The 24,114-nt window shown below is 42.0% G+C and overlaps 3 protein-coding genes across 4 annotated transcripts; 2 read left to right on the forward strand and 1 right to left on the reverse strand.

The window, feature by feature from the left end:
- Positions 1–5: 5 nt before the first annotated feature.
- LOC120062718 (protein unc-119 homolog B-like) lies at positions 6–5,216 on the forward strand. The gene is made up of 5 exons (XM_039012778.1): positions 6–296; positions 2,514–2,627; positions 3,222–3,324; positions 3,745–3,917; positions 4,258–5,216. Exons 1-5 carry the CDS (start codon positions 59–61, stop codon positions 4,368–4,370), a joined length of 741 nt encoding a protein of 246 aa, XP_038868706.1. The 5' UTR covers positions 6–58; the 3' UTR covers positions 4,371–5,216.
- Positions 5,217–6,423: 1,207 nt separating this feature from the next.
- On the forward strand, positions 6,424–9,063 carry LOC120063174 (protein CUSTOS-like). The gene is made up of 6 exons (XM_039013374.1): positions 6,424–7,259; positions 7,450–7,480; positions 7,616–7,714; positions 7,862–7,929; positions 8,057–8,147; positions 8,337–9,063. Exons 1-6 carry the CDS (start codon positions 7,130–7,132, stop codon positions 8,710–8,712), a joined length of 795 nt encoding a protein of 264 aa, XP_038869302.1. The 5' UTR covers positions 6,424–7,129; the 3' UTR covers positions 8,713–9,063.
- Positions 9,020–16,259, reverse strand: hnf1a (HNF1 homeobox a). 2 transcript variants are annotated; one of them, XM_039013372.1, is made up of 10 exons: positions 15,681–16,259; positions 14,464–14,663; positions 13,528–13,708; positions 13,186–13,388; positions 12,825–12,970; positions 12,252–12,393; positions 11,871–12,044; positions 11,596–11,711; positions 11,351–11,435; positions 9,020–9,565 (listed from the first exon to the last, which is right to left on the reverse strand). In XM_039013372.1, the coding sequence occupies exons 1-10, from the start codon at positions 15,977–15,979 to the stop codon at positions 9,435–9,437; spliced, it is 1,677 nt and encodes a 558-aa protein (XP_038869300.1). In that variant the 5' UTR covers positions 15,980–16,259; the 3' UTR covers positions 9,020–9,434. The 2 variants fall into 2 exon arrangements, with proteins under 2 accessions (XP_038869300.1, XP_038869301.1); XM_039013373.1 differs by lacking the exon at positions 9,020–9,565 and adding an exon at positions 10,068–10,118.
- Positions 16,260–24,114: the final 7,855 nt, after the last annotated feature.

Genomic DNA, 24,114 nt, shown 5'->3' on the forward strand with positions numbered 1-24,114 from the left:
GCCATCTTGAATTTAGTGAAAATTGCAGTTGACTAAACAAACACAGAACAACCAAGACATGAGCGGCTCTAACTCTCGGAACGAGACGGCAGCCACAGTTAAAGGACCGGACACCGATATGGGGCTGGCTGCAAATTCCAGGGAGCGAAAGTCCGGTGGAGATGTGATGAAGAGACTCAAGTCGCGACGAAATCAAACGGATAAACAGCGGCCTGTTGTTACAGAAGATGAGCTCAGGGCGCTAGGAAGAGACATCACACCAGATGAAATCCTTGGTCTGTGTGCTGTTACACGGGGTATGTATGGAGTTAGCTACTGATTGTTAAAGCAGATAATGTGATGTAACAAAATATTTTTGGTTTCCATTACCGGGAGTTACAGGTTAGTTACTGTTTGATGTAGCACAGTTGTCCAGTTGTAGGTGGTGCGTTTGAATTTGAGGTGGACCCACCTGTCTAACGTTAAATCAATCAGTGAATATTTTAAATAGACAAGATGGCGGCATACACATTGTTGGATTACTTAATGTAGAAAAAAGTGATTTATTTTAATAAAAGAGCATTTTCTAAATTCAAATGCTCCACCTGCAACTGGACAGACATTTTAGAAGATAAACGAAAAATGTAAAGTGTTGGTCCCATGTTTCATGAGCTGAAATAAGATCCCAGAAATGTTCCAAACACACAAGTGTATTTCTCTAAAAGGATGTGCACAAATTTGTTTACATCCCTTTTAGTGAGCATATTTCCTTTGCCAAGATAATCCATAGACCTGACAGGTGTGGCATATCAAGAAGCTGATTAAACAGCATGATCGTTACACAGGTGCACCTTGTGCTGGGGACAATAAAAGGCCTCTAAAATGTGCAGTTTTGGCACAAGTCAATGCCACTGATGTCTCAAGTTTTGAAGGAGTGTGCAATTGGCATGCTGACTGTAGGAATGTCCACCAGAGCTATTGCCAAATAATTTAATGTTCATTTCACATTTTTGAGAATTTGGCAGTACGTGCAACTGGCTTCACAACCGCAGACCAAGTGTAACCACGCCAGCCCAGGACCTCAACATCCAGCTTCTTCACCTGTGGGATCGTCTGGGACCAGCCACCCTGATGAAACTGAGTTTGCACAACCGAAGAATTTCTGCACAAACTTTCAGAAACTGCCTCAGGGAAGCTAATCTGCGTGCTTGTTGTCCTCACCAGGGTCTTGACCTGACTGCAGTTTGGCGTCGTAAACAACTTCAGTGGGCATATGCTGACCTTTGATGGCCACTGGCATGCTGGAGAAGTGTGCTTTTCACGGCTGAATCCCGGTTTCAACTGTACCGGGCAGATGGTAGAGTGCCCCATTGTGGGATTATGGTATGGGCAGGCATAAGCTATGTACAATGAACACAATTGCATTTTATTGATGGCAATTTGAATGCACAGAGATACCGTGCCATTCATCCGCCTCCATCACCTCATGTTTCAGCATGATAATACACGGCCCCATGTTGCAAGGATCTGTACACAATTCCTGAAAGCTGAAAATATTCCCAGTTCTTCCATGGCCTGCATACTCACCAGACATATCGCCCATTGAGCATGTTTGGGATGTGCTAGATCGACGTGTACGACAGCGTGTTCCAGTTCCCGCCAATATCCTGTGGTCCTGTGTGGCTCATTTGGTAGAGTATGGAACTTGCAACGCCAGGGTTGTGGGTTCGATTCCCACGGGGAACCAGTATCAATGAAAATGTATGCATTCACTACTGTAAGTCACTCTGGATAAGAGCGTCTGATAAATTACTAAAATGTAAATATCCAGCAACTTCGCACAGGCCACAATCAACAGCCTGATCAACTTTATGCAAAGGAGATGTGTCGTGCTGCATGAGGCAAATGGTGGTCACTCCAGATACTAACTGGTTTTCTGATCCATGCCCCTCTCTTTATTTTTAAGGTATCTGTGACCAACAGATTCATATCTGTATTCTCAGTCATATGAAATCCATAGATTAGGGCCTAATTTATTTCAATTGACTGATTCCCTTGTACTGATTCCCAAGCTTTGAAGTTGTTACATTTTATTTTTGTTCAGTGTACATGTTTGGCCGAATCGAGAACGAAGATAGTATCGCCAAGGTAAGGTTGGTCGAAAATTCTATGTACTACACAGTACTTAACCTGTAACTCCCGGTAATGGATACCAAAAATCTTTGTGTAAATCTGGTGTAACAATCTGTAGCTAGTATGGAGTGGATTGATTGAAGATGATGATAGATGTGATTTGGATAAGATTCAAGTTAATCAATGTAGCTATCTATTCTTTTTCTAGCTCATCTACCTAGTTAATGTGTTGGCTAACTTGATGTGGTTGCAAACACTGCATACCTCGCTTTGTAGTGAGTTAGTTGACTTTAACTAGCTAGCTAAGTTTGCACCACTGTTTTGAGGAAGCAGAACAAAGAATCTGTAGACACACCAGATTCCCTGTCTGTATGTGCTGCTTACTACGAATTTCCTTCCAGATTATCTATGTAAACCTGAGGACAATGTCTACAATATTGACTTCACACGTTTCAAGATCAGAGATCTGGAGACTGGGACAGTGCTCTTCGAGATTGCTAAACCTCACAACTGTGGTAAGTTTAAACTTTTCCACAACACTTTGCCACAACATAAGTGACAGATCTTAAAGGTATACTCAGCAATATGCCATCATAATACACACTGGGGTGACTTTCTGCTTATATAAATCAAGCTGGGGTTGCTGTCAGCTTGAACAGGGAACCAGGCTCAATCTGTGAGACACCCCAGTTGCTGAAACCATTGCAATCACTGCTAACCGGTGCACTGGTGGTGTTAGGTTGGGGCACAAAACAACTGCTGAAATCTGCCACACGTGACACTTGGCTCTTTACAATGTGGACTTGCCTCATTGGAAGGTATATATTGGGACAGCCCATAATTTTGGGAGATTTGAGCATTAGTTTAGTAAGCAGGAAGTTCCCCCGCTGTGTATGATGTCATATTGCTGAGTCTACTCCGAAGGGCCCCAGACTAAATGAATCTGTATTATTTCAAGTAAAACCAAACAAGCCAAGTTATTCCTTCTATGATAATGAATGTAGTCCTTATGCAAATGTTGTAGCTATAATTTTAGGTTGAAATCTGAGATTACCTTTTGTCACTTATTTGGATGCCAATTACATTTGAATCCATGTTGTCTTCATCAGACCCTGAAGATGAGGAGAATGGAGATGGAGACACCAGTTCTGGGCGCTTTGTGCGCTATCAGTTCACGCCAGCCTTCCTCAGACTGCGGAATGTTGGTGCAACGTAAGGCAGTGGATTAAACAGGAAACATCACATGCATTATCATTGTTAGAAGTCACATGACTCATCATTGAAAAACCACATACTTTGGTAAGGCCTAAATGTTCCATAGTATGTGCTTTCCCGTATGCTGACAAATTCTGAACTGTTTAGTTTGCTGGTGTGGCTTACCAGCACAAGAAACTAAGTCCTGCAGCTCCGGCAACCACCTAAACTACAACAGAGAGAATTTGGCAGAGCACACAGCTGGGAACAACTATTGAAAGAATCATCCTACTTTTGGAATATAAAAAGGAATATAGATGGTCAATGAATAAATCTACAATTCAAGTAGTTGAAGCAAATTAATGCAGATACCACCCACAGTTATGTTCAGCATGTCCCTGCTAGTATCTCAAGTGCCTCTTTCTACTCTGCTTTCAGTGTGGAGTTCACCGTGGGGGACCGGCCTGTTAACAGCTTTCGCATGATAGAGAGGCATTATTTCCAGAATAAAGTTCTCAAGAACTTTGACTTTGACTTCGGATTCTGCATCCCAAACAGCCGGAACACTTGCGAACACATCTATGAGTTTCCCCAGCTCCATGAGGACCTCAGTAAGTCTAATAGTAGTAGTGCATCTTTCTCACTTCGTCTATCAACTTTGTTGTAGCCTGTGTGTGTCCCTACAAGCTAAAGTTCAGACTGGCCAGAACATAGCTGGCCAAGTCTGTAAGTCTATACTATCCACATCCATACAGAGCCAGTCATACAACTCTCGTTGTAAGGGGAGGAATGTGGATACTAAACCATGTGGATACATGGTTCCTCTACAGGTTGTTTATTTTGGTGCGCTGAACAGCAGTAATTTACTTTTTTAGTTCGTGATATGTGTGTTGTGCTGTTCCTTATGAAGTCATTTGCAAACTGAATTTCCTTCTTTTTTGTCTCTTTAAGTTGGCCTAATGGTGGAGCACCCGTATGAGACCAGGTCAGACAGCTTCTATTTTGTGGACAACAAACTGATCATGCACAATAAGGCAGACTACGCCTACGATGGGGGCCAGTAGTATCTGAAGATTAGCTTCTTGTGTGCAATGCAACGCAGGGGTCACATTGCCCCTGAATACAATCATCATGTAGCTCTTTTGGGAACAGGAGTGTACTTTCTCCACTTCAGACATTCCAACAAACTATACCAGCCCCAGGTTTGGAGAAAAGGGACCATATCTACCTTCCAAACAGGTTGCTTCATTTATTTGATACCTCGTACCCATCTATTGCTTGGACTCATAGGAATCTCTTGTCAATCACTCTTTTGTAATGTTGAACATGTTTTCATTTGTCTTTTCTAATGTTTCCACATTTAAATGGTTACTTTACTGCTTATTTCAATCTGCTTTGAGTTCAGTATTTGTTGCAATATCCTTGTTTTTGAGTTGTTTTGTGTTTAGTCAACTGTTACCAGACAGCTCTACAGAGGGATAAGGGAACATTACATGATCCCAATCTGAATGTTAAATACCGGTCATTTGTAGCCCGTAAGATGAACAATGATTGAAGTTGACAGATGGCACAATTGGATTGCAAGCAAATTACTACAACTGTGATACTACCTAATTTCATTGAACAATAGTTTGGTTCTGGTCATCAATTTTTAACTACACATTCTGCTCAAGTCGCAATCGTGATCCTTTGCTATGTCTTCATTCCTCATATAGTGGGCTAAACTGTATATTCAGCTTTGAGACTAACAGATGCTCCATGAATTTGACATCTTGCCTTGATGTAGAAGCTGTATTATTCGTATTGAGTGTCCCATGTCACCCCTCTAGCTATATACACAGAGCATAAAACATTATGAAAACCTGCTCTTTCCATGACTGACTGACCAGGTAAAAGCTATGATCCCTTATTGATATCACTTAAATCCATTTCAATCAGTGTAGATGATGGTTAAAGAAGGACTTTTAAGCCTTGAGATATGGATTGTGTGTATGTGCCATTCAGAGGGTGAATGGGCACGACAAAATATTTAAGTGCCTTTGAACGGGGTATGGTAGTAGATGTCAGGTTTGTGTCATGAACGCTGCTGGGTTTTTCACGCTCAACATTTCCCTGTGTGTATCAAAAATGGTCCACCACCTAAAGGACCTCCAGCCAACTTGACACAACTGTGGGAAGCATTGGAGTCAACATGGGCCAGGATTCCTGTGGAATGCTTTTGACACTTTGTGGAGTCTATGCCCTGACAAATTGAGGCTGTTCTGAGGGCAATGGTGGGCATGGGGGGTAGTAAGTGATAGACAACACCCCTGGTCTGTTACGTGTTTAGCATTTGTAAATGTGCTTGTAGTATGTTCGTGCCTGCTGGAGTTACACTGAGTTTTCCAAAACTAAATGAAACCTCCCACATGTGCCTTGTATTCAGACTTCTCAGCTCAAGAGGCTTTGTTGTGTGAGAGAAATCCATGTGAAGTCCAGCTGTGCTGCGCTACAAATCTGTCCAACATGTCAAACGCTGGCCGGAAGAGATTTTTGTGAGTTCATTCTAAGCATATCCCAGTCAGCTATAAAATAATATTGGTTACCCAGAAGTAAAATTAGCGCGAAAGTTAGTGATTTCTTGTTTTACTTCTGGGGGAATGCCGATAACAATTCATTACCTTTGTGCGAAGTCTCCTCCCTTGTAAACTGAAACGGCCAAATCTCCTTCCTTTTGCTAATTTCACCTGTGTTTATCATGGTCAAAAAGCACATTTTTTGTTTTCATGAATTTTTATGATAGACAATTTTGAGTTTGTAGCTGTGGAATTTAGTGGAAACCGCTTATCATCCACACACAGGCTTTAAAATCACAGCACCAATTTAAGAACCGCCTAAACCCAATAGTGCTGCTTGTAATCACATAATTGTACGTGAGTCTCGACATATTCTCGCCGTTTCCTCTGTCCACGAGAGGTTAGTTATGAAATTATAACTATACAGTTCATAATGACAAGTGGAAGGTATAGTGTATGTATCAGTGGAGGCTGCTGAGGGGAGGACGGTTCAAAATAATGGCTGGAACGGCACGAATGGAAACCATGTGTTTGATACCATTCCACTCATTCTGTTCCACTCATTCTGCTCCAGCCTATCACGAGCCCGTCCTCCCCCAATTAAGGTGCCACCAACCTCCTGTGATATGTATGATGATGTGGCTGTGATGTTAACCACTTTAGAGACTTGTGATGTCTGTTCTAAACCTTTACTGATGTAAGGTTTGTGATAGCAGCCACCATTTTCCCCCCTAATAGCACCACCAAATTAACACTAATTATGGCTTTTACAACACAGTCTCTACTGATATAATTTTTCACTCTTATGAAGTTGGACCCGCATACTGTGTAAACTGGAACCCCTTTGAATTTATTGAGCATATTGTACTTTTATCTATTGATGAATGTGTTTTAGGACAGACAAATTTCACAGTGAGATTTTTATTCAACATTACTACAAAGATGATTGTATTTTGAATGTTACATTTCAGGGACCATAGACTCCATATGTTGTCTATATCGTTGGATGTGTACTTGGTCAACTAGAAGTAGAACTAGAAGCCCTCCTAACATTGCCTTTTATGTTCTGTTAAATGTTTTTGTTTCTGCAAGATGATATACTGCCAGGAGAGGGGGGAATTTAAAAAAAACAATTGAACAAATGTTCTGTATACATTTTGGCTTAAGTTCACTCACTCTCACTGCACTGACTGGCGTGCATTTCTCCCCCGAAAGACTTCATTACCCATAGTACATTGCTTTGTAGCGGCAAATGTACTTGATCCAACATGTCAGCACCCGTTGGAAAGATGGTTGAAGACTCAAGCAGTGAAGATGAAGATCTGGAAAAGTTTAAGGAAGCAGCTTGGAGTTTTGGCACATATGGAATTAATGGTACACACAATACCAACACGGCAGGTAAATTCAGCCTAAATAACCTTGTGCTTTAGCTAAAACACCTGATGTAACTTAGCTAGCTAATGCTAGTCAACAACAAATGTGGGGTGGGAGATAGTTTAGTGTGTGAAATCTTTAGCCAGCGATCAAATCTATCTTACCCCAAAACAACAGCAAAGTCTTAACAGTAATGTAACGACTGTTGTTTTAGATGGGGAAAGCAATGGGAAGTTATCCCGTCGGTAAGTTGATCCTTTTCTCTGAATGGCATGCTATCCCCTCTGTATTATTATGATTCACCATCATGCATAGAGGTTCTGCCTCACGTTTGGCTTCGCCAGAACAATCACGTAATTATGTAATGCTATGGTCAACAGTGTGGCTGTATCTAAACATGAACATGATGGGAACGAGCTTCAGACGACTCCGGAGTTCCGTGCGCACGTTGCAAAGAAATTAGGTGCTATACTTGACAGGTACAGTATTTCTTCTTTGTCATGGGAAAATGTTGATGAAACATCAGTTTTACTATTATAGCTACCTATAGCCTTTGCCTCGTGTTACCTCCACCTATCAACTTTTCAGTCGCCAACTTTAATCTAACTATGCAATTTGATATTCAGTTGCATTTCAGTGATATCTGCAGAAACAACAAAACCCTGCACACAGTCAACCAAATGTGAAGATGAAGGTGAGGGTTTATCCAGAAATTGTTTTGCATTGAAACTAATGCAGTAGTTATGAACTGTATGATGTCAAATATGATGCGATATAAATGCTGTGTGTGGTCTTGATCTTTTTTCTTGTTTTTTTTGAAGGTTTCCGGCTGTTCACCACATCTGTCCCAGGAGAGTTTACCATTGATCCCCCTCCTCCTCCTGTAAGGCGCCGGCCCGTCCCCAGCTCAAGGTGATGCTTGTTCTATGTAGGCCTGACCTTTTAACCTTTGGGATGTGTGAGGTGGTTTGATGTCACCTTGTTAACTACTTTGGGAAGGAATCCTTACAGTAGCATTGCATGATTGAAATATTCCTGTATCTCATATTGTAATACTACTGTAATAAACAGTTTAAGTTTGTTTCTGCAATTTTCTCCTAGTGACAGTGACAGTGAGCTGGAGATGAGACTGAGAGAGGCGGCAGTGTCAGTTACAGACCTCCTATCATCTGCTCTCCCCATCGCAGTTACACCTTCCCTGCCAGAGTCCCTCAGCTCAGATAAATTGAAGAAGAAGAAGAAGAAATACAAGGTTCAGGAAGAAGAGGACAGTAATAACAGCCCTGTCCCAGAGAAAAATAAGAAAAGGACAGCTCCCCGCGAGGTCGAGAACTGTGGAGAAGCCTCACCTTATGCTAAAACGGAGGAGGACCAAAAAAGCCCCGAGGAGGATAGTCTACCGCTGAAGGTCAAGAAGAAGAAAAATAAACAAAAAGGCACAGATGAAAGGGTGGAAGAGGAAGTAGAAAAGCACTGAGAGACTTCTGGACTCACTTGTTGTGATTTGGGATATTGGCAGTTCCATACTTGTAAGAACTGTTAACCTGTTGTAGCTTGGTGTTCTTAGCATTCATTATAACATGGTCAGGTCATACACTGTTATTTTCTTTAAATAATCACTGCAATGTTGTACTACTTTACTTGTTCTTTTCTGGAATGGAATACGTTCTTTCAGAAATGTGGAATAGTGTAAGTCTCACCAGATATTTTATGACATTTTTTCTCTGCCCAAAACACAATCAGTGCTATGCCTTGTTTTGTAAAGGAAGCAGTTTACACTGATGTCAAGAATTCTGAGAGCATTTTTATTAAAACACTTTTCTATTGATAATATACATGTTTATTGTAAAACGGGGATCAACCGCTCAGCGTTCTCTGTTTGCATGGATTTAGATGTGGTTGTTTCTAATGGTTCATCTCTGACCTCAGATCAGCAGACTGACACTGAGTACAACGTTCTTTGTAATAGTAAGGCTGCTAATTCAAGTGACTAGACTGATAACTGGCAGTGAGTCTGTCCTGGATTTATGTATCTAGCAGAATGAGTTATAGTTTCTCTGGAAAATTTTACTGCAGAAGTAGTTTTGGAGAATTTGCGTTACATCTCTATTACAGTTCTCTACTTACTGTAAAAACTATTTTGTTTCACCCACCCTCTACTCCCACCCCTTCACATTACATAGTGGTTACATTCTGTTGCTACTGTGCGGTAGAGACCATCTGTGCAGGAATGTAGGAGTTGATGTCTGCTGGCGAAGAGGAGAGGCGGTGAGGTGGATGAGTTTCACTAGACTGAGATGGAGGATACAGCTGTAAATTCCCAGAGGAAACTAAGAAAGACAGATGTTAAGTTATTAATTTCCAATTTCTCTACTGTCATTCCAATTACAACCCTGCATTTAAAATGCCCTATTTTGACTGGCAACTACAGAATACCATGGGTTATATTTACTACTATCTAGCTGTATTAAGATGACTTTAAAGTACAGTACCAGTTATAAGTGTGGACACACCTACTCATTCAAGATTGAAGACATCAAAACTATGAAATAACACATGGAATCATATAGTAACTAAGAACTTTTCAACAAGTCAAAATATATTTTAGATTCTTCAAAGTAGCCACCCTTTGCCTTGACAGCTTTGCATTCTCTCAACCAGCTTCACGAGGTAGTCACCTGGAATGCTTTTCCAACAGTCTTGAAGGAGTTCCCACATATGCTGATCACTTGTTGGCTGCTTTTCCTTCACTCTGCGGTCCAAATCATCTCAATGGCGTTGAGGTCGGGTGATTGTGTGGAGGCCAGGTCATCTGATGCAGCACTCCTCCTTCTTGGTAAAATAGACCTTACACAGCCTGGAGGTGTGTTTTGGGTCATTGTCCTGTTGAAAAACAAATGATAGTCCCACTAAGCGCAAACCAGATGGGATGGCGTATCGCTGCAGAATGCTGTGGTAGCCATGCTGGTTAAGTGTGCTTTGAATTCTAAATAAATCACTGACATTGTCACCAGAAAAGCACCTTCACACCACCACCTCATGCTTGACGGTGGGAACCACACACGCGGAGATCGTCCTTTCACCTACTCTGCGTCTCACAAAGACACAGCGGTTGGAACCAAAAATCTCAAATTTGGTCTCATCAGACCAACGGACAGATTTCCACTGGTCTAATGTCCATTGCTCTTGTTTCTTGGCCCAAGCAAGTCTCTTCTTATTATTGGTGTCCTTTAGTAGTGGTTTCTTTGCAAGAATTCGACCATGAAGGCCTGATTCACAGAGTCAAATCTGAACAGTTGATGTTGAGATGTGTCTGTTACTTGAACTCTGAAGCATTTATTTGGGCTGCAATTTCTGAGGCTGGTAACTTTTTAATGAACTTACCCTCTGCAGCAGAGGTAACTCTGGGTCTTCCTTTCCTGTGGTGATCCTCATGAGAGCCAGTTTCATCATAGTGTTTGATGGTTTTTGCGACTGAACTTGAAGAAACTTTCAAAGTTCTTGACATTTTCTGGATTGACTGACCATGTCTTAAAGTAATGATGGTCTGTTGTTTCTCTTTGCTTATTTGAGCTGTTCTTGCCATAATATGGACTTGGTATTTTACCAAATAGGGCTATCATCTGTATACCACCCCTACCTTGTCACAACACAACTGATTGGCTCAAACGCATTGAGAAGGAAAGAAATTCCACAAATTAACTTTTAACAAGGCACACCTGTTTAATTGAAACACATTCCTGGTGACTACCTCATGAAGCTGGTTGAGAGAATGCCAAGAGTGTGTCAAGCTGTCATCAAGGCAAAGGGTGGCTACTTTGAAGAATCTCAAATAGAAAATAAATGTTTTGTTGAACACTTTTTTTGGGTACTACATGATTCCATATACACTATTTAACGTTTTGATGACTTAACTATTATTCTACAATGTAGAAAATAGTAAGAATAAAGAAAAACCCTGGAATGAGTAGGTGTGTCAACTTTTGACTGGCACTGTATGTGTTACACACTTAGTAGCTTTTTTAGATGTCTTCAGTCTCCCCTTTTAGTGTAGTGTAAGAAACTGCATCTTTTTGGGAAATAGTCTACACTTGGAGTAACATGATTTATCTTACCTGGCACAGGTGAAGGGGACTGCAGGTGTAGGGAGTCCTCCTGGATGGGTTGATCTGTCTGCTCCTCAGGGTCTGTGGTCAGAATCTAACCAATGCAAAAGTCATTAGCAGATTCAACCCACATTAATACTACTACTGATCATTAGCTAGTGAGTAGACTTTTCTATACCTGTATACACAGACTTATGCAACTGATTAATAATGGCATCACTTTCATTTTAGGTGAATGTTTGGAATCACAGTACCTGCCTGACTGTGGTTAGACTGGTCAGTGTTCCAAGGCTGCTGCTGTCAGTGATGACCATTGCTTGGGACAGTAGGCTGGACGGAGGGTAGTGGGACATATCAGACTTGCTGTACACTGCAATGGAGAAATTGAGAGCAGGCGCATGGGTACTTTATGAAACCCTCCTTAGTTCTAGCTGTTCTATTAGGTTGCTCTCACTCATTCCTTGTTTCACATATTATATTTCTGTCAAAGGGCAAATGAAGGAGTAACATGCTGCCACTGTGGCCTTACTGTGACATGGAAGCTGTGCCATGGTTGCCATGAAAGGACTGTGGTGGGTCATATGACTCTGGAACTGCTGTGTGAGTTGCTGCTGGGAAGTGGAATGAAGCTGCTGCTGGAAAGAGATTGGCTGAAGGGTGGTGAACCCGCCTCCCACGTTGTTGATGACAGGTACGGTTTGACCTGTTGACCAACAGGCCAGGAAAACAGGGATTAGGCTAGGCTATTTTGTTAATGTCAGTTAGTTTTTATATCTGACAACTTTCTGATCATCACTGGAAAAGGATAAGATACAATACAGTGGATATGTTTTGAAATGACCGTTTTAAAAATAATTATGCTCTGACTTAGAGCTGTTTTGAGTGGAGGGGACTATGTAGAATCGGTTACCTATGAGGAGAGAGGACTCTCCCAGACTCATGACGCTGGGCAGGGAGGTCATGATGAGTCCATGGTGGGGAGCAGGCGAGGCAGACAGACTGTGCAGTGATGTCAGGGTGCTGACTGGGGGCAAGGGGCCACCACCTGATACCTGAGATGGGGAAAGTTGGTGGCAGAACCACAGCCATGGATTCTTGTGAGGATTGAGATGCTTTGTATATCCAAAGGTTTATGATGACATGAAGTAGTCTATGATCTCACTAGTTTAACGTGATATGGCTTGGGATTTCACTGCGTTACATGATGATATATGGTTAGCGACCTCATGGTCTTATATAACGATGTAATATGGTTTGTGATGTAATTTGCTTATTATGGTTTGTGATCACACTGATGTGTTGTGCAGTTACTAATCTATGTATTGTGATGATTGGGATTATGTGATCACAGTTGCTGATCTCTGGTTGTGACAATGAGAGGTTGTTTGCTCTCATCTCACTGGTTTGTGATGGTGTAATGGGGATTATAACAATGTGTGTCGAGGTGAGATATGGTGAATGATAATATGGTAGGTGATCTCACTGGTTTGTGATGGTGTGTTTCCAGGAGTGTGTGGCTGGGCTCCAGTTGAATGGGGCTGGCCAGGCGGCCCCCCAAGCCTCTGTCTCCATTGTGACCCCTCGATGACCCCAGATTGTCACATGTGATTTGCTGGCTATACTTCATGCCTGGAAGAGAGGAAGCCTGTTAGGATGAGTTAGGATCAGGTGTTTCCTGGGAGGAGGGAATGTTGCACCCTGTCAGTCTTGGCTCTGTTCCTCTGTATAAGGGCACTGAAAATAGTACATAAGCAACATCTGATGACAACACTAATGATTAATTATGCCCTTTGTGGATTAAATTCAATTATATTTTGATTCACTTTGGTGAGGGTGAGTGTTACCTTGCTCAGGGCTATGTGAGAGCGTGTGGTTGGTGGAGCTTGCTGATTGGCTGTTGTAAGGCATATCAAGAGCCAGTTTATGGCGGAAGGCCTCCTCCTTGCGGCGGTTAGCGAACCAGTTGTACACTCGTACCTCTGTCACCAGGTTAGAGCCCAGGCCAGCCAGCTGGGACGGAGACACACCCCTCTGGAGACACTCAGCCCTGAGGGAGAGCCAGAGAGGGCCCAGAGCAAGATAAATGTCTTTAAAGGGGGACACGCTAAAATGACAGGGACAGTTCCTCCATTGCACTGGAACTGGGAACATTTCCTGTTTTAGCTGACCTCTCCCCTCTCTCTCACCTGTTACACTCCTCCACTAATCCCTCTCTCTCCTCTTTGCTTGGGTTCCTCTGTCGTTCATAGGCGTGGAAGAGGATTTGCTGGGAGGCGGGTCCCCATTTGAACCTGTTCCTACGTCCCTTCCTCACATCCTCTCCCTGATCCTCTCCAGACCCAAGGGCATGCCTGGCATTAGTAAACTCTGCATGGGGTGGTCAGTGAAAGCATATTTGTAGAATTTTGTGATAAACGTCAATTGTATTGATATAGTATCCATATTGTTATATCAGTATTATTAATTATTCAGACAGTATTGTTATATCTTTAAAACAATAGGGCTAATTCACAGGAATCTGTTTTTATATTGGAGTTTGAGATCATTTGCAATGCAACGTGTGTGTGTGAGTGTAGGACATGCAGATTGTGTGTCTCTACACATGGAATGTGAAAGTGGACAGTATCATGTTACCTTACATGTCTATATTTGACTCAGTGACCAGTGACCATAGTTGTTTACAGCTGACAGACAAATTGAATACTGTATCATGATGGATTTACCAGTCTAAGGATTGGGGTACAGGGATTGTGATTTCGCTATCATTGGGAAAACACAGCAGGAGACCACACTTTCCTTACATGGTTGAAATGGAAAGTTTGCAAATGTCAAAGCTATTTGAAACTTTTCCAGGAAGTGGATATAAGGAAGGACATAGAATGAGAAAGAAGAGTAAGGAGAACCGTTGACATAATTGTTCTTCGCATCCTGAGATTCAGTCTTGTGTAAGAGCTCCCAATCCCCAAAACCGTATAGATTTATAGCAATTTATTGTGAATATTAATGAATGAGGTAGTCATGATTTGACCTATTATAAATGTTACACTTCAGAGTCTAGACTGTAATGTCATACTGTAGTGCAGTAAAGGCAGGGTCAGCTCATCAGCTGGTCAAATACTCACGCTGGCTAATCTCGCCCTGCTTCCTGACGTACCAGCTGTACAAAGCAGCCCGTTTCTGGTTCTTCATGGGCGTGCCTTTGTTGAGGTGCTGGGAGAGATGGGACTGGTTGAGGCCTGTGGACTCGACCACCTCTCTCTGGGGGAGGTTATGCTGCTGCATGTAGCTCTTCACCAGTTTTGCCACGCGCCATGGATCCTCCCTATCACACACAGACAAACACACAGACAAAACACATATGCATAAAGAGAGGGAGGGAGGGGGAGGGAGAGAGGGATGTTGACAATAAGAGATAAGGGGAAGCACAGCAGGGCAAAGTCCAGCTCTCTCTGGTCACTGGAATTAAAGCCCATAAAGATATGGATAGCCTACTTGCTGCAACACAAACCTTGACGGCTAGCAATAGTACATAACATTTGTATTATGTATATTAACATACAAAAGCTTTATCTATGTTCGATGCATTTTTATACTAAGGCATGGTTGGTCAAGTTGCGTTTTCATGCTAGGTGTTGTAAAATGGCCAACTTTTAACTATATACAATGACCAGTTAAACCATAATCTTGAGATATATGTTGTAGTTTGAAATGTGGTGAAATTAAATGGGCTTTAACAAATAGTAGTAAATATTCACTCAATCTGTTCTAACGCACAGACAAACATAGCACATTTCTGTTAATCTTAACCATTGCATGTAGTTCATTCATTAAATGGACAGAGAAACCTGATGGGGTGGGTAATTAGTAACCAGGAAAGGAGGAACCCTCCTTTAAATTCACCTCAGAGGCCAAGAGAGATCTCAGAGGGAGCAGGAGAACGGGGGAGGAAGGGGGAGAGGGGGACTAAATTTGAGAAAGACGAAGAAAGGGAGTAGAAAGGATGCTGCCAGGTAAAACCGTCAATTGTTTGTCCTCTCTGGAACCTTTTCTTGGTCAGAAAACGACAGGAAAAGAAAGCCGAAAAGAAAGAATGGAGAACAGAATCAAGTAACCACCATAAAATGTATTTGTTTTTAAAGATTTGTTTTTTTTTTTACAAATGAGTTGGACATTATTTTTTTAAAGTGAGAGAATAATAGCACAGCAAAGGGGTATGGCTATGTTGTTGTATGGGTGTGTGTATTAATATTTGAGGTTTGATAAAAGGAAGAGATTGATGTACTGTATATGTTGTTAAGGGGAGGATAGGGTGGATGGCAGACATTTGGGAGCTACTTACTGAAGCAGTTGGTCGACCAGAGCCCTCTGCCTGGCTGCCTCCTCTGGGGCTAGGGCCTCCAGCTCCTGGAATATGGGGGGTGGAAAATCCATTTCTCCCTCCTCCGAACTCTCGCCATCCCCCCTGTCCCCCTTCTCTGCTCCAGGGGTGACCCTCTCTCGCTCCAGTTCTCCCAGGGCATGGACCAGGACCTCCCGGGACAGTCCAGAGCCCAGCAGAGCCCAGATCAGCTGCTCCTGGAGAGCAGACAGACGCCCAGGGCCGGGCCCTGCTTCTCCTTTCCTCTCCTCTCCCTCCATTACGCTGTTGCCTAATCTTTACCTCACTAACACAGCACACAGACTACGCAGGCCACAGGTCACAAACACACACTCACACACCAACACAGACACACTGCAGTCATGCGCTTACACAAAAAACAGAGCAATTGGCTTCTGGAATCATTGCATTTCTGTCCTTCAGTTTAGGAATAGAGAAAGTTTGCTTTCATTTTCCCCCCGTTTGATTTTTCTCCTCGTCTCGTTCCGTTCTGAGCTGAGCTGTCTGGTTTTAGCCCTCCACCTGCTGTTATGCTTTAAAAGGTATTTTTTCCCTCCCCCCTCCTCCCCATGCGCTTTCTGTGAACTTTGTCCCCATCTCCGTCCATCCCTAACAGTGAGCAAAGTGCAGTCAAACTATAAATGAAAATAACCTGCACATTCATACAGCCTCCTGTATAACACACAAATGTAATACATATGTGAACGGTTACAAAAATTTGCAAATTGCATCTTAATACGCACATTACAACCCAGCATATTTATTTTTCAATATATTCTAAACCGACACAATTCTCCATGACACTTACAGGCATTCATTTTAGGATCCAAAAAGGATAACAGCAAAATGCATATTTTAGACTGCCTTGATGTAATTTATGGCTAGTATAACTATACTATTCTATTTCAAATCAATGGTAAAGGCGAAATGGAATGGATGTTGTAGCTTAACATTTAACATGGAAACCTGATAGGTGTGTTTTGAGAGGTTTGGATTGAGTTGAGTTGGACAGAGAAATTGAAAGTAACTGTTGTCCTGTACAGCACTAGAGGGCGCTACTGCATCATTCTAGAAAGACAAGGTATGATAGAGGTAGCTTTTAGATGCCGAGAACACCTGCTAGTGTTCACTGACTTAGGGTTCTGGTTCTTTCTCTCTGCTCGCTTGAATATTTCTGCTGTCCCTGACAGTCACCTAACCTTTCCTCTAACCCTCTTCCTGGGTCTTTTTCTCCCCCAGGTAACCTAACCTAAGGTTGGGTTTTCACTTTCCCAGAGCAGGAGACAATCTGGCCATAAAACCCTAACAAAAGCATCCTCCCACCCCTTTGTCCAACCCTTTTCTCATTCATTCCTTCCTCTCTCTCATTGAAAGTGCTTTACCGCCTGTGATTACATCAGACATAGATGTCACATCAAAGCTTTCACTAAAGATTTCAGATATTTCAGATTCACAGGTCGTTACTATCACACCCCTGTTCTGTATTATCCTCCATGACTTTGTCTAACTTCAAGCGTACATCTGAATCAGTAATACTTAAGAACCCCTACAGGTGGCATTGTAGCTATGCTGTATAGGTATTGCTTTCGCAGTGTGGATTCATCTCCAATAACGCTCTCTCTCTCTTTACCTTGTGCTACCTCCGGTTCAGCCTCTTTCCTCACCCCACAGTACACTAGGGAAGATGGCATTGTGCAGTATATGAAAGGGGGAACAGGGCTCCCTCTATCTCTCTGAAACACTACTGCCCTGTAATTAAGTCCCATTGTGCCTGAATTTGCACTGTTCAGAGGACAGCCCAGTGAGGGAGACAGGGCAGGGTAGTGTGGCCTGTACTGCATTTAAATCCCATACAGTGCATTATATCACACATTCTAGCAGGCATTTGGTGTGAGAAAGTAAATATACAGTTATGTAATTGTATTATCAAAGAAAAAGTGTGTTTGCATGTGTTAGTATGTAGCCTACAGTATCTTCTGTTCTAGAAATAAAGAACCAAATCAAATCAAGTTTATTTTATATAGCCCTTCGCTCCTACCTAACTCGGAAAGATAGGTAGGAGCAAGCCCATGTAACGCTTTATAGGTTAACAGTAAAACTTTGAAATCAGCCCTTGCCTTAACAGGAAGCCAGTGTAGGGAAGCTAGCACTGGAGTAATATGATCAAATTTATTGGTTCTAGTCAGGATTCTAGCAGCCGTATTTAGCACTAACTGAAGTTTATTTAGTGCTTTATCCGGGTAGCCGGAAAGTAGAGCATTGCAGTAGTCTAACCTAGAAGTAACAAAAGCCTGGATTAATTTTTCTGCATCATTTTTGGACAGAACATTTCTGATTTTTGCAATGTTATGTAGATGGAAAAAAGCTGTCCTTGAAACAGTCTTGATATGTTCGTCAAAAGAGAGATCCGGGTCCAGAGTAACGCCGAGGTCCTTCACAGTTTTATTTGAGACGACTTTACAACCATCAAGATTAATTGTCAGATTTAACAGAATATCTCTTTGTTTCTTGGGACCTAGAACAAGCATCTCTGTTTTGTCCGAGTTTAAAAGTAGAAAGTTTTCAGCCATCCACTTCCTTATGTCTGAAACACAGGCTTCTAGCGAGGGCAATTGTTGGGTCTTCACCATGTTTCATTGAAATGTACAGCTGTGTGTCATCTGCATAGCAGTGAAAGTTAACATTATGTTTTCGAATAACATCCCCAAGAGGTAAAATATATAGTGAAAACAATAGTGGTCCTAAAACGGAACCTTGAGGAACACCGAAATGTACAGTTGATTTGTCAGAGGACAAACCATTCACAGAGACAACCTGATATCTTTCCGACAGATAAGATCTAAACCAGGCTGGAACTTGTCCGTGTAGACCAATTTGGGTTTCCAGTCTCTCCAAAAGAATGTGGTGATCGATGGTATCAAAAGCAGCACTAAGGTCTAGGAGCACGAGGACAGATGCAGAGCCTCGGTCTGACGCCATTAAAAGGTAATTTACCACCTTCACAAGTGCAGTCTCAGTGCTATGATGGGGTCTAAAACCAGACTGAAGCATTTCGTATACATTGTTTGTCTTCAGGAAGGCAGTGAGTTGCTGTGCAACAGCTTTTTCAAAACTATTTGAGAGGAATGGAAGATTCGATATAGGCCGATAGTTTTTTATATTTTCTGGGTCAAGGTTTGGCTTTTTCAAGAGAGGCTTTATTACTGCCACTTTTAGTGAGTTTGGTACACATCCGGTGGATAGAGAGCCGTTTGTTATGTTCAACATAGGAGGGCCAAGCACATGAAGCAGCTCTTTCAGTAGTTTAGTTGGAATAGGATCCAGTATGCAGCTGAAGGTTTAGAGGCCATGATTATTTTCATCATTGTGTCAAGAGATATAGTACTAAAACACTTAAGTGTCTCTCTTGATCCTAGGTCCTGGCAGAGTTGTGCAGACTCAGGACAGCTAAGCTTTGGAGGAATACGCAGATTTAAAGAGGAGTCCGTAATTTGCTTTCTAATGATCATGATCTTTTCCTCAAAGAAGTTCATGAATTTATTACTGCTGAAGTGAAAGCCATCCTCACTTGGGGAATGCTGCTTTTTAGTTAGCTTTGCAACATTATCAAAAATAAATGTTGGATTGTTCTTATTTTCCTCAATTAAGTTGGAAAAGTAGGATGATCGAGCAGCAGTGAGGGCTCTTCGATACTGCACGGTACTGTCTTTCCAAGCTAGTCGGAAGAGTTCCAGTTTGGTGTGGCGCCATTTCCGTTCCAATTTTCTGGAAGCTTGCTTCAGAGCTCGGGTATTTTCTGTATACCAGGGAGCTACTTTCTTATGACAAATGGTTTTCGTTTTTAGGGGTGCAACTGCATCTAGGGTATTGCGCAAGGTTAAATTGAGTTCCTCAGTTAGGTGGTTAACTGATTTTTGTCCTCTGACGTCCTTGGGTAGGCAGAAGGAGTCTGGAAGGGCATCAATAAATCTTTGTGTTGTCTGAGAATTTATAGCACGACTTTTGATGCTCCTTGGTTGGGGTCTGAGCAGATTATTTGTTGCGATTGCAAACGTAATAAAATGGTGGTCCGATAGTCCAGGATTATGAGGAAAAACATTAAGATCCACAACATTTATTCCATGGGACAAAACTAGGTCCAGAGTATGACTGTGGCAGTGAGTAGGTCCAGAGACATGTTGGACAAAACCCACTGAGTCGATGATGGCTCCAAAAGCCTTTTGGACACTTTGTTTACTGGAAAAGTAGCTCACTAACAGACCTGCTATTTTCCCTGCTGTCCTCAGTCTCATTAGTCAGCAAACCTCCCTGTTTCTGCCCCCTCCTCTTTCAGCCTTGTGTCCATGCCACCCAAGACCCCCCCCCCCCCCCCCCCCCCCCCCCCCCACACTATTCAACCCCATTGATCATGCATGCAGAATAAGCACTGTCCACATTTTTGTAGTTTCCTCTGCAGGGAGGAGAGGCTGTGTAGCCTACGCTGTGTGCCTCCAACAATGTCCAACAGCTCACCCAGTATAAACTTAATGGACACTTCACACACAAACAGAGCTTACCATAAACAGCACAAAAATAAGTAGTCAATAGACATAGCTTTCACATATTCTTGAGTAGGAAGTGTGAATGCGTGTTTGTTCAATCTCTCGTTCTTATTGTCATCTGGTGTTAGTTTAGCGGCTTACCTTGAGAGTGCACCCCCTAATGGAATGAGCTGAGTGTGTAAAGGGGAGTCGGAAGAAGCAGAGTCTTCTAGGACAATACAGTAGTTACGGTTAGTCTATTTGAAGTTTTAATACAGATTTGAAAGGCTTTCCAAAGTTCCCTCACAGGCTTTCGGAGGCATGTGAATCAACAACATTGTTCACCTTTATCACCCTAGGCATTGGTGCTAATGCATTTCCATTGCTTGAATTATTTGAATGGCTGTTTCTTTGAGGTAACATTGTGATCGGCCTCCAATCGGTTAACAAGTCACATGATGTGTTGGAGAGGAGATTAACTGGAGCTGGTTTTGGCAATAATGAAATACTGAAGACCCAGCAGTGAATGAGCAATTACACTACCCAAAATCACCTCATTGTCAGCGGGTTAGAGTATGGGGGTGGATTGTGCTAGAGTGAGCGACTGTATTACTGATGCTAGTGTCAGGACTGTTCAGGTGTAGGCGAACCAATGCCTGGAGACTAGCTAGCTTTCCATCCAATTAGTGACACATTTTCATGTGAATATTCTAAACTCTGCATAAAGAAAATATGCGCATTTTCCCAGCAGTGGTGTTTCCACCTAACTGACTTGTTGCAGATTAAAAAAGTCAGTGCGTGATGACAGTGCACTCACAATGTTTTCATGTACCTAATAAAAATCTAAAGTTCAATGTGTTTCCATCGCATTTTCAACTCTACCGATATATTTTTTATCACAAACGGTTGCGTTAAATAGCAAATGTGTCTACTCTGGACTTGACAGGTGTGCTCTAGCCAACAGCTAACAGATAGTGTGGGTATGCTAGTCTACTTGATCAGATTATTATGGAGAAAAAAAATTATATTGAATGGCAGTCATATTATCCTCAATATTTATTGGAAAGCAGCATCAAGCTCATCACCGTGCACTTGCATCACTCTGTGAAGTTCATAACTTATTTAATCTGTAGCCTAATAAACTGCATGGGTTCCCAAGTCGTAGTAAGAGGACCACACACCATATCATCGTAAATTTACTTCGATAAGATGGTTATTATATTAATATTTGCGTTTCCACTGCCGTTTCTCATATAGCGTAATTAATTTTAGACACAAGAAGAATTATCTGTCATAATTTATACAATTGTACCGAAACTTCCTGTTTCCATCACAGCTGTCGTGATTTTTTTTATACGTTATGCTTTTACTCTAATTAAAGCTCTGGGTGGAATGTGGCTAATGACACACAGTTTAAGACAATGTGAACACTGATATGACGTCTGTCCTTCAAAGAAGATCAACTAGCCCAAAAGTTGTATTTTCTCAATCCATTTTATTTGTAGACAAAAAACTGCACATTTTCATGAAGGCCTATACTGTAGCTGTAAAACGGCATGTTTTGTGAGATTGATTGAAAGTGGAGAGCAGATTTTTCAAGGCTAGATTCATTGTTCAATATTTAGTAATGCAGTTGTCAATAAGGTAACACATAACTAAATGCTATACATGACCTACTGTCAAACAAAATAGAATTCAAAATGTGTCATCTGTACAGGGTTGGATACAATTTGGATTAGTCTGAACGTCATATGTTCACCAAGTTTAGTCATTTATTTTCTTGTCTATGTGTTGTAAAGTGTTGTAGCAGCTTACAGTGCATTCAAAGTATTCAGACCCCTTTTTGTTACGTTACTTACTTATTCTAAAATGTATTAAATACTTTTTTCCCCCTCATCAATCTACACACAATACCCCATAATGACAAAGCAAAAATGGTTTTCGACATTTTTGCAAATGTATTGAAAATAAAAAACTATCACATTTACAGAAGTATTTAGACTCTTTACTCAGTACTTTTGAAGCAGCTTTGGCAGCAATTACAGCCTCGGGTTTTCATGGGTATGACACTACAAGCTTGGCACACCTGTATTTTGGGAGTTTCTCCCATTGTTCTTTGCAGATCCTCTCAATTTCTGTCAGGTTGGATGGGGAGCGTTGCTGCACAGCTATTTTCAGTTCTCTCCAGAGATGTTAGATCGGGTTCAAGTCCGGGCTCTGGCTAGGCCAATCAAGGACATTCAGAGACTTGTCCCGAAGCGTCTTGGCAGTGTGCTTAGGGTCGTTGTCCTTTTAGAAGGTGAACCTTTACCCCAGTCTGAGGTCCTGAACACTCTTGAGCAGGTTTTAATCAAGGATCTCTCTATACCTCTCTCTAAACCTCTAAAACATCCCCACAGCATGATGCTGCCACCACCATGCTTCACCGTAGGAATGGTATTGGCCAGGTGATGATCGGTGCCTGGTTTCCTCCAGACGTGACACTTGGCATTCAGGCCAAAGAGTTCGATCTTGGTTTCATCAGACCAGAGAATCTTGTTTCTCATGGTCTGAGAGTCCTTTAGGTGCCTTTTGGCACACTCCAAGCGGGCTGTCATGTGCCTTTTACTGAGGAGTGGCTTCCGTCTGGCCACTCTACCATAAAGGCCTGATTGGTGGTGCTGCAGAGGTGGTTGCCCTTCTGGAAGGTTCTCCCATCTCCATAGAGGAACTCTGGAGCTCTGTCAGAGTGACCATCAGGTTCTTGCTCACCACCCTGATCAAGGCCCTTCTCCCCTGATTGCGCAGTTTGGCTGGGCGGCCAGCTCTAGGAAGAATCTTGGTGGTTCCAAACTTCTTCCATGATAGAATGATGGAGGCCACTGTGTTCTTGGGGACCTTCAATGCTGCAGAAATGTTTTGGTACCTTCCCCAGATCTGTGCCTCGATACAATCCTGTCTCAGAGCTCTATGGACAATACCTTTGTCCTCATGGCTTGGTTTTTGCTCTGACATGCACTGTCAACTGTGGGACCTAATATAGACAGGTGTGTTCCTTTCCAAATCATGTCCAATCAATTGAACTGTAGAAACATCTCAAGGATGATCAATGGTAACAGGATGCACCTGAGCTCCATTTCGAGTCTCATAGCAAAGGGTCTGAACACTTATTTTTATTTCTAATACATTTCTAAAAACCTGTTTTCATTTTGTCATTATGGAACACTGTGTGTAGATTGCTGAGGATTTTTTTATCCATTTTAGAATAAGGCAGTAAACATAACAAAATGTGGAAAAAGTGAAGGGGTTTGAATATTTTCCAAATGCACTGTATGTCACATGAGGGAGTTGAGTGAACTCAAGCATGTGTATTAGGCCTGTGGATCTAGACCTGTGGATCTATGCATGTGGATCTATGCCTGTAGGACAGTTCATTCAATCCTATTATCTCAACTAAATGAAGAGATGGTGGCATGTTCATTTCAGGATTGTTTCATTGAAAACCATTTTGTCAAACTAATCAAAAAGTGTTCTCTTTTTAAAACAGGTTTTCACAACACAGGTAACTACCAAAATAATGGAAACACTTGAGTAAATGAGGGATACACACTGTAACTCAGTAAAATCTTTGAAATTGTTGAATGTTGCGTATATATTTTTGGTCTCTGTATACATGATCCTAAACATGAGATGCTAATTGCTTAACTCCGGAACCACACAATTCATAGAAGGAAATCAGTCAATTGAAATAAATAAATTAGGCCCTATTCTATGGATTTCACATGACTGGGCAGGGGTGCAGCCATGGGTGGGCCTTGGAGGGCATAGGCCCACCCACTTAGCAGCAAGGCTACCCCACTACGGAGCCAGGCCTAGCCAATCAGAATGAGTTTTCC

Source organism: Salvelinus namaycush, chromosome 18, assembly GCF_016432855.1.
Source record: "Salvelinus namaycush isolate Seneca chromosome 18, SaNama_1.0, whole genome shotgun sequence".
NCBI classification, from domain to species: Eukaryota; Metazoa; Chordata; class Actinopteri; order Salmoniformes; family Salmonidae; genus Salvelinus; species Salvelinus namaycush.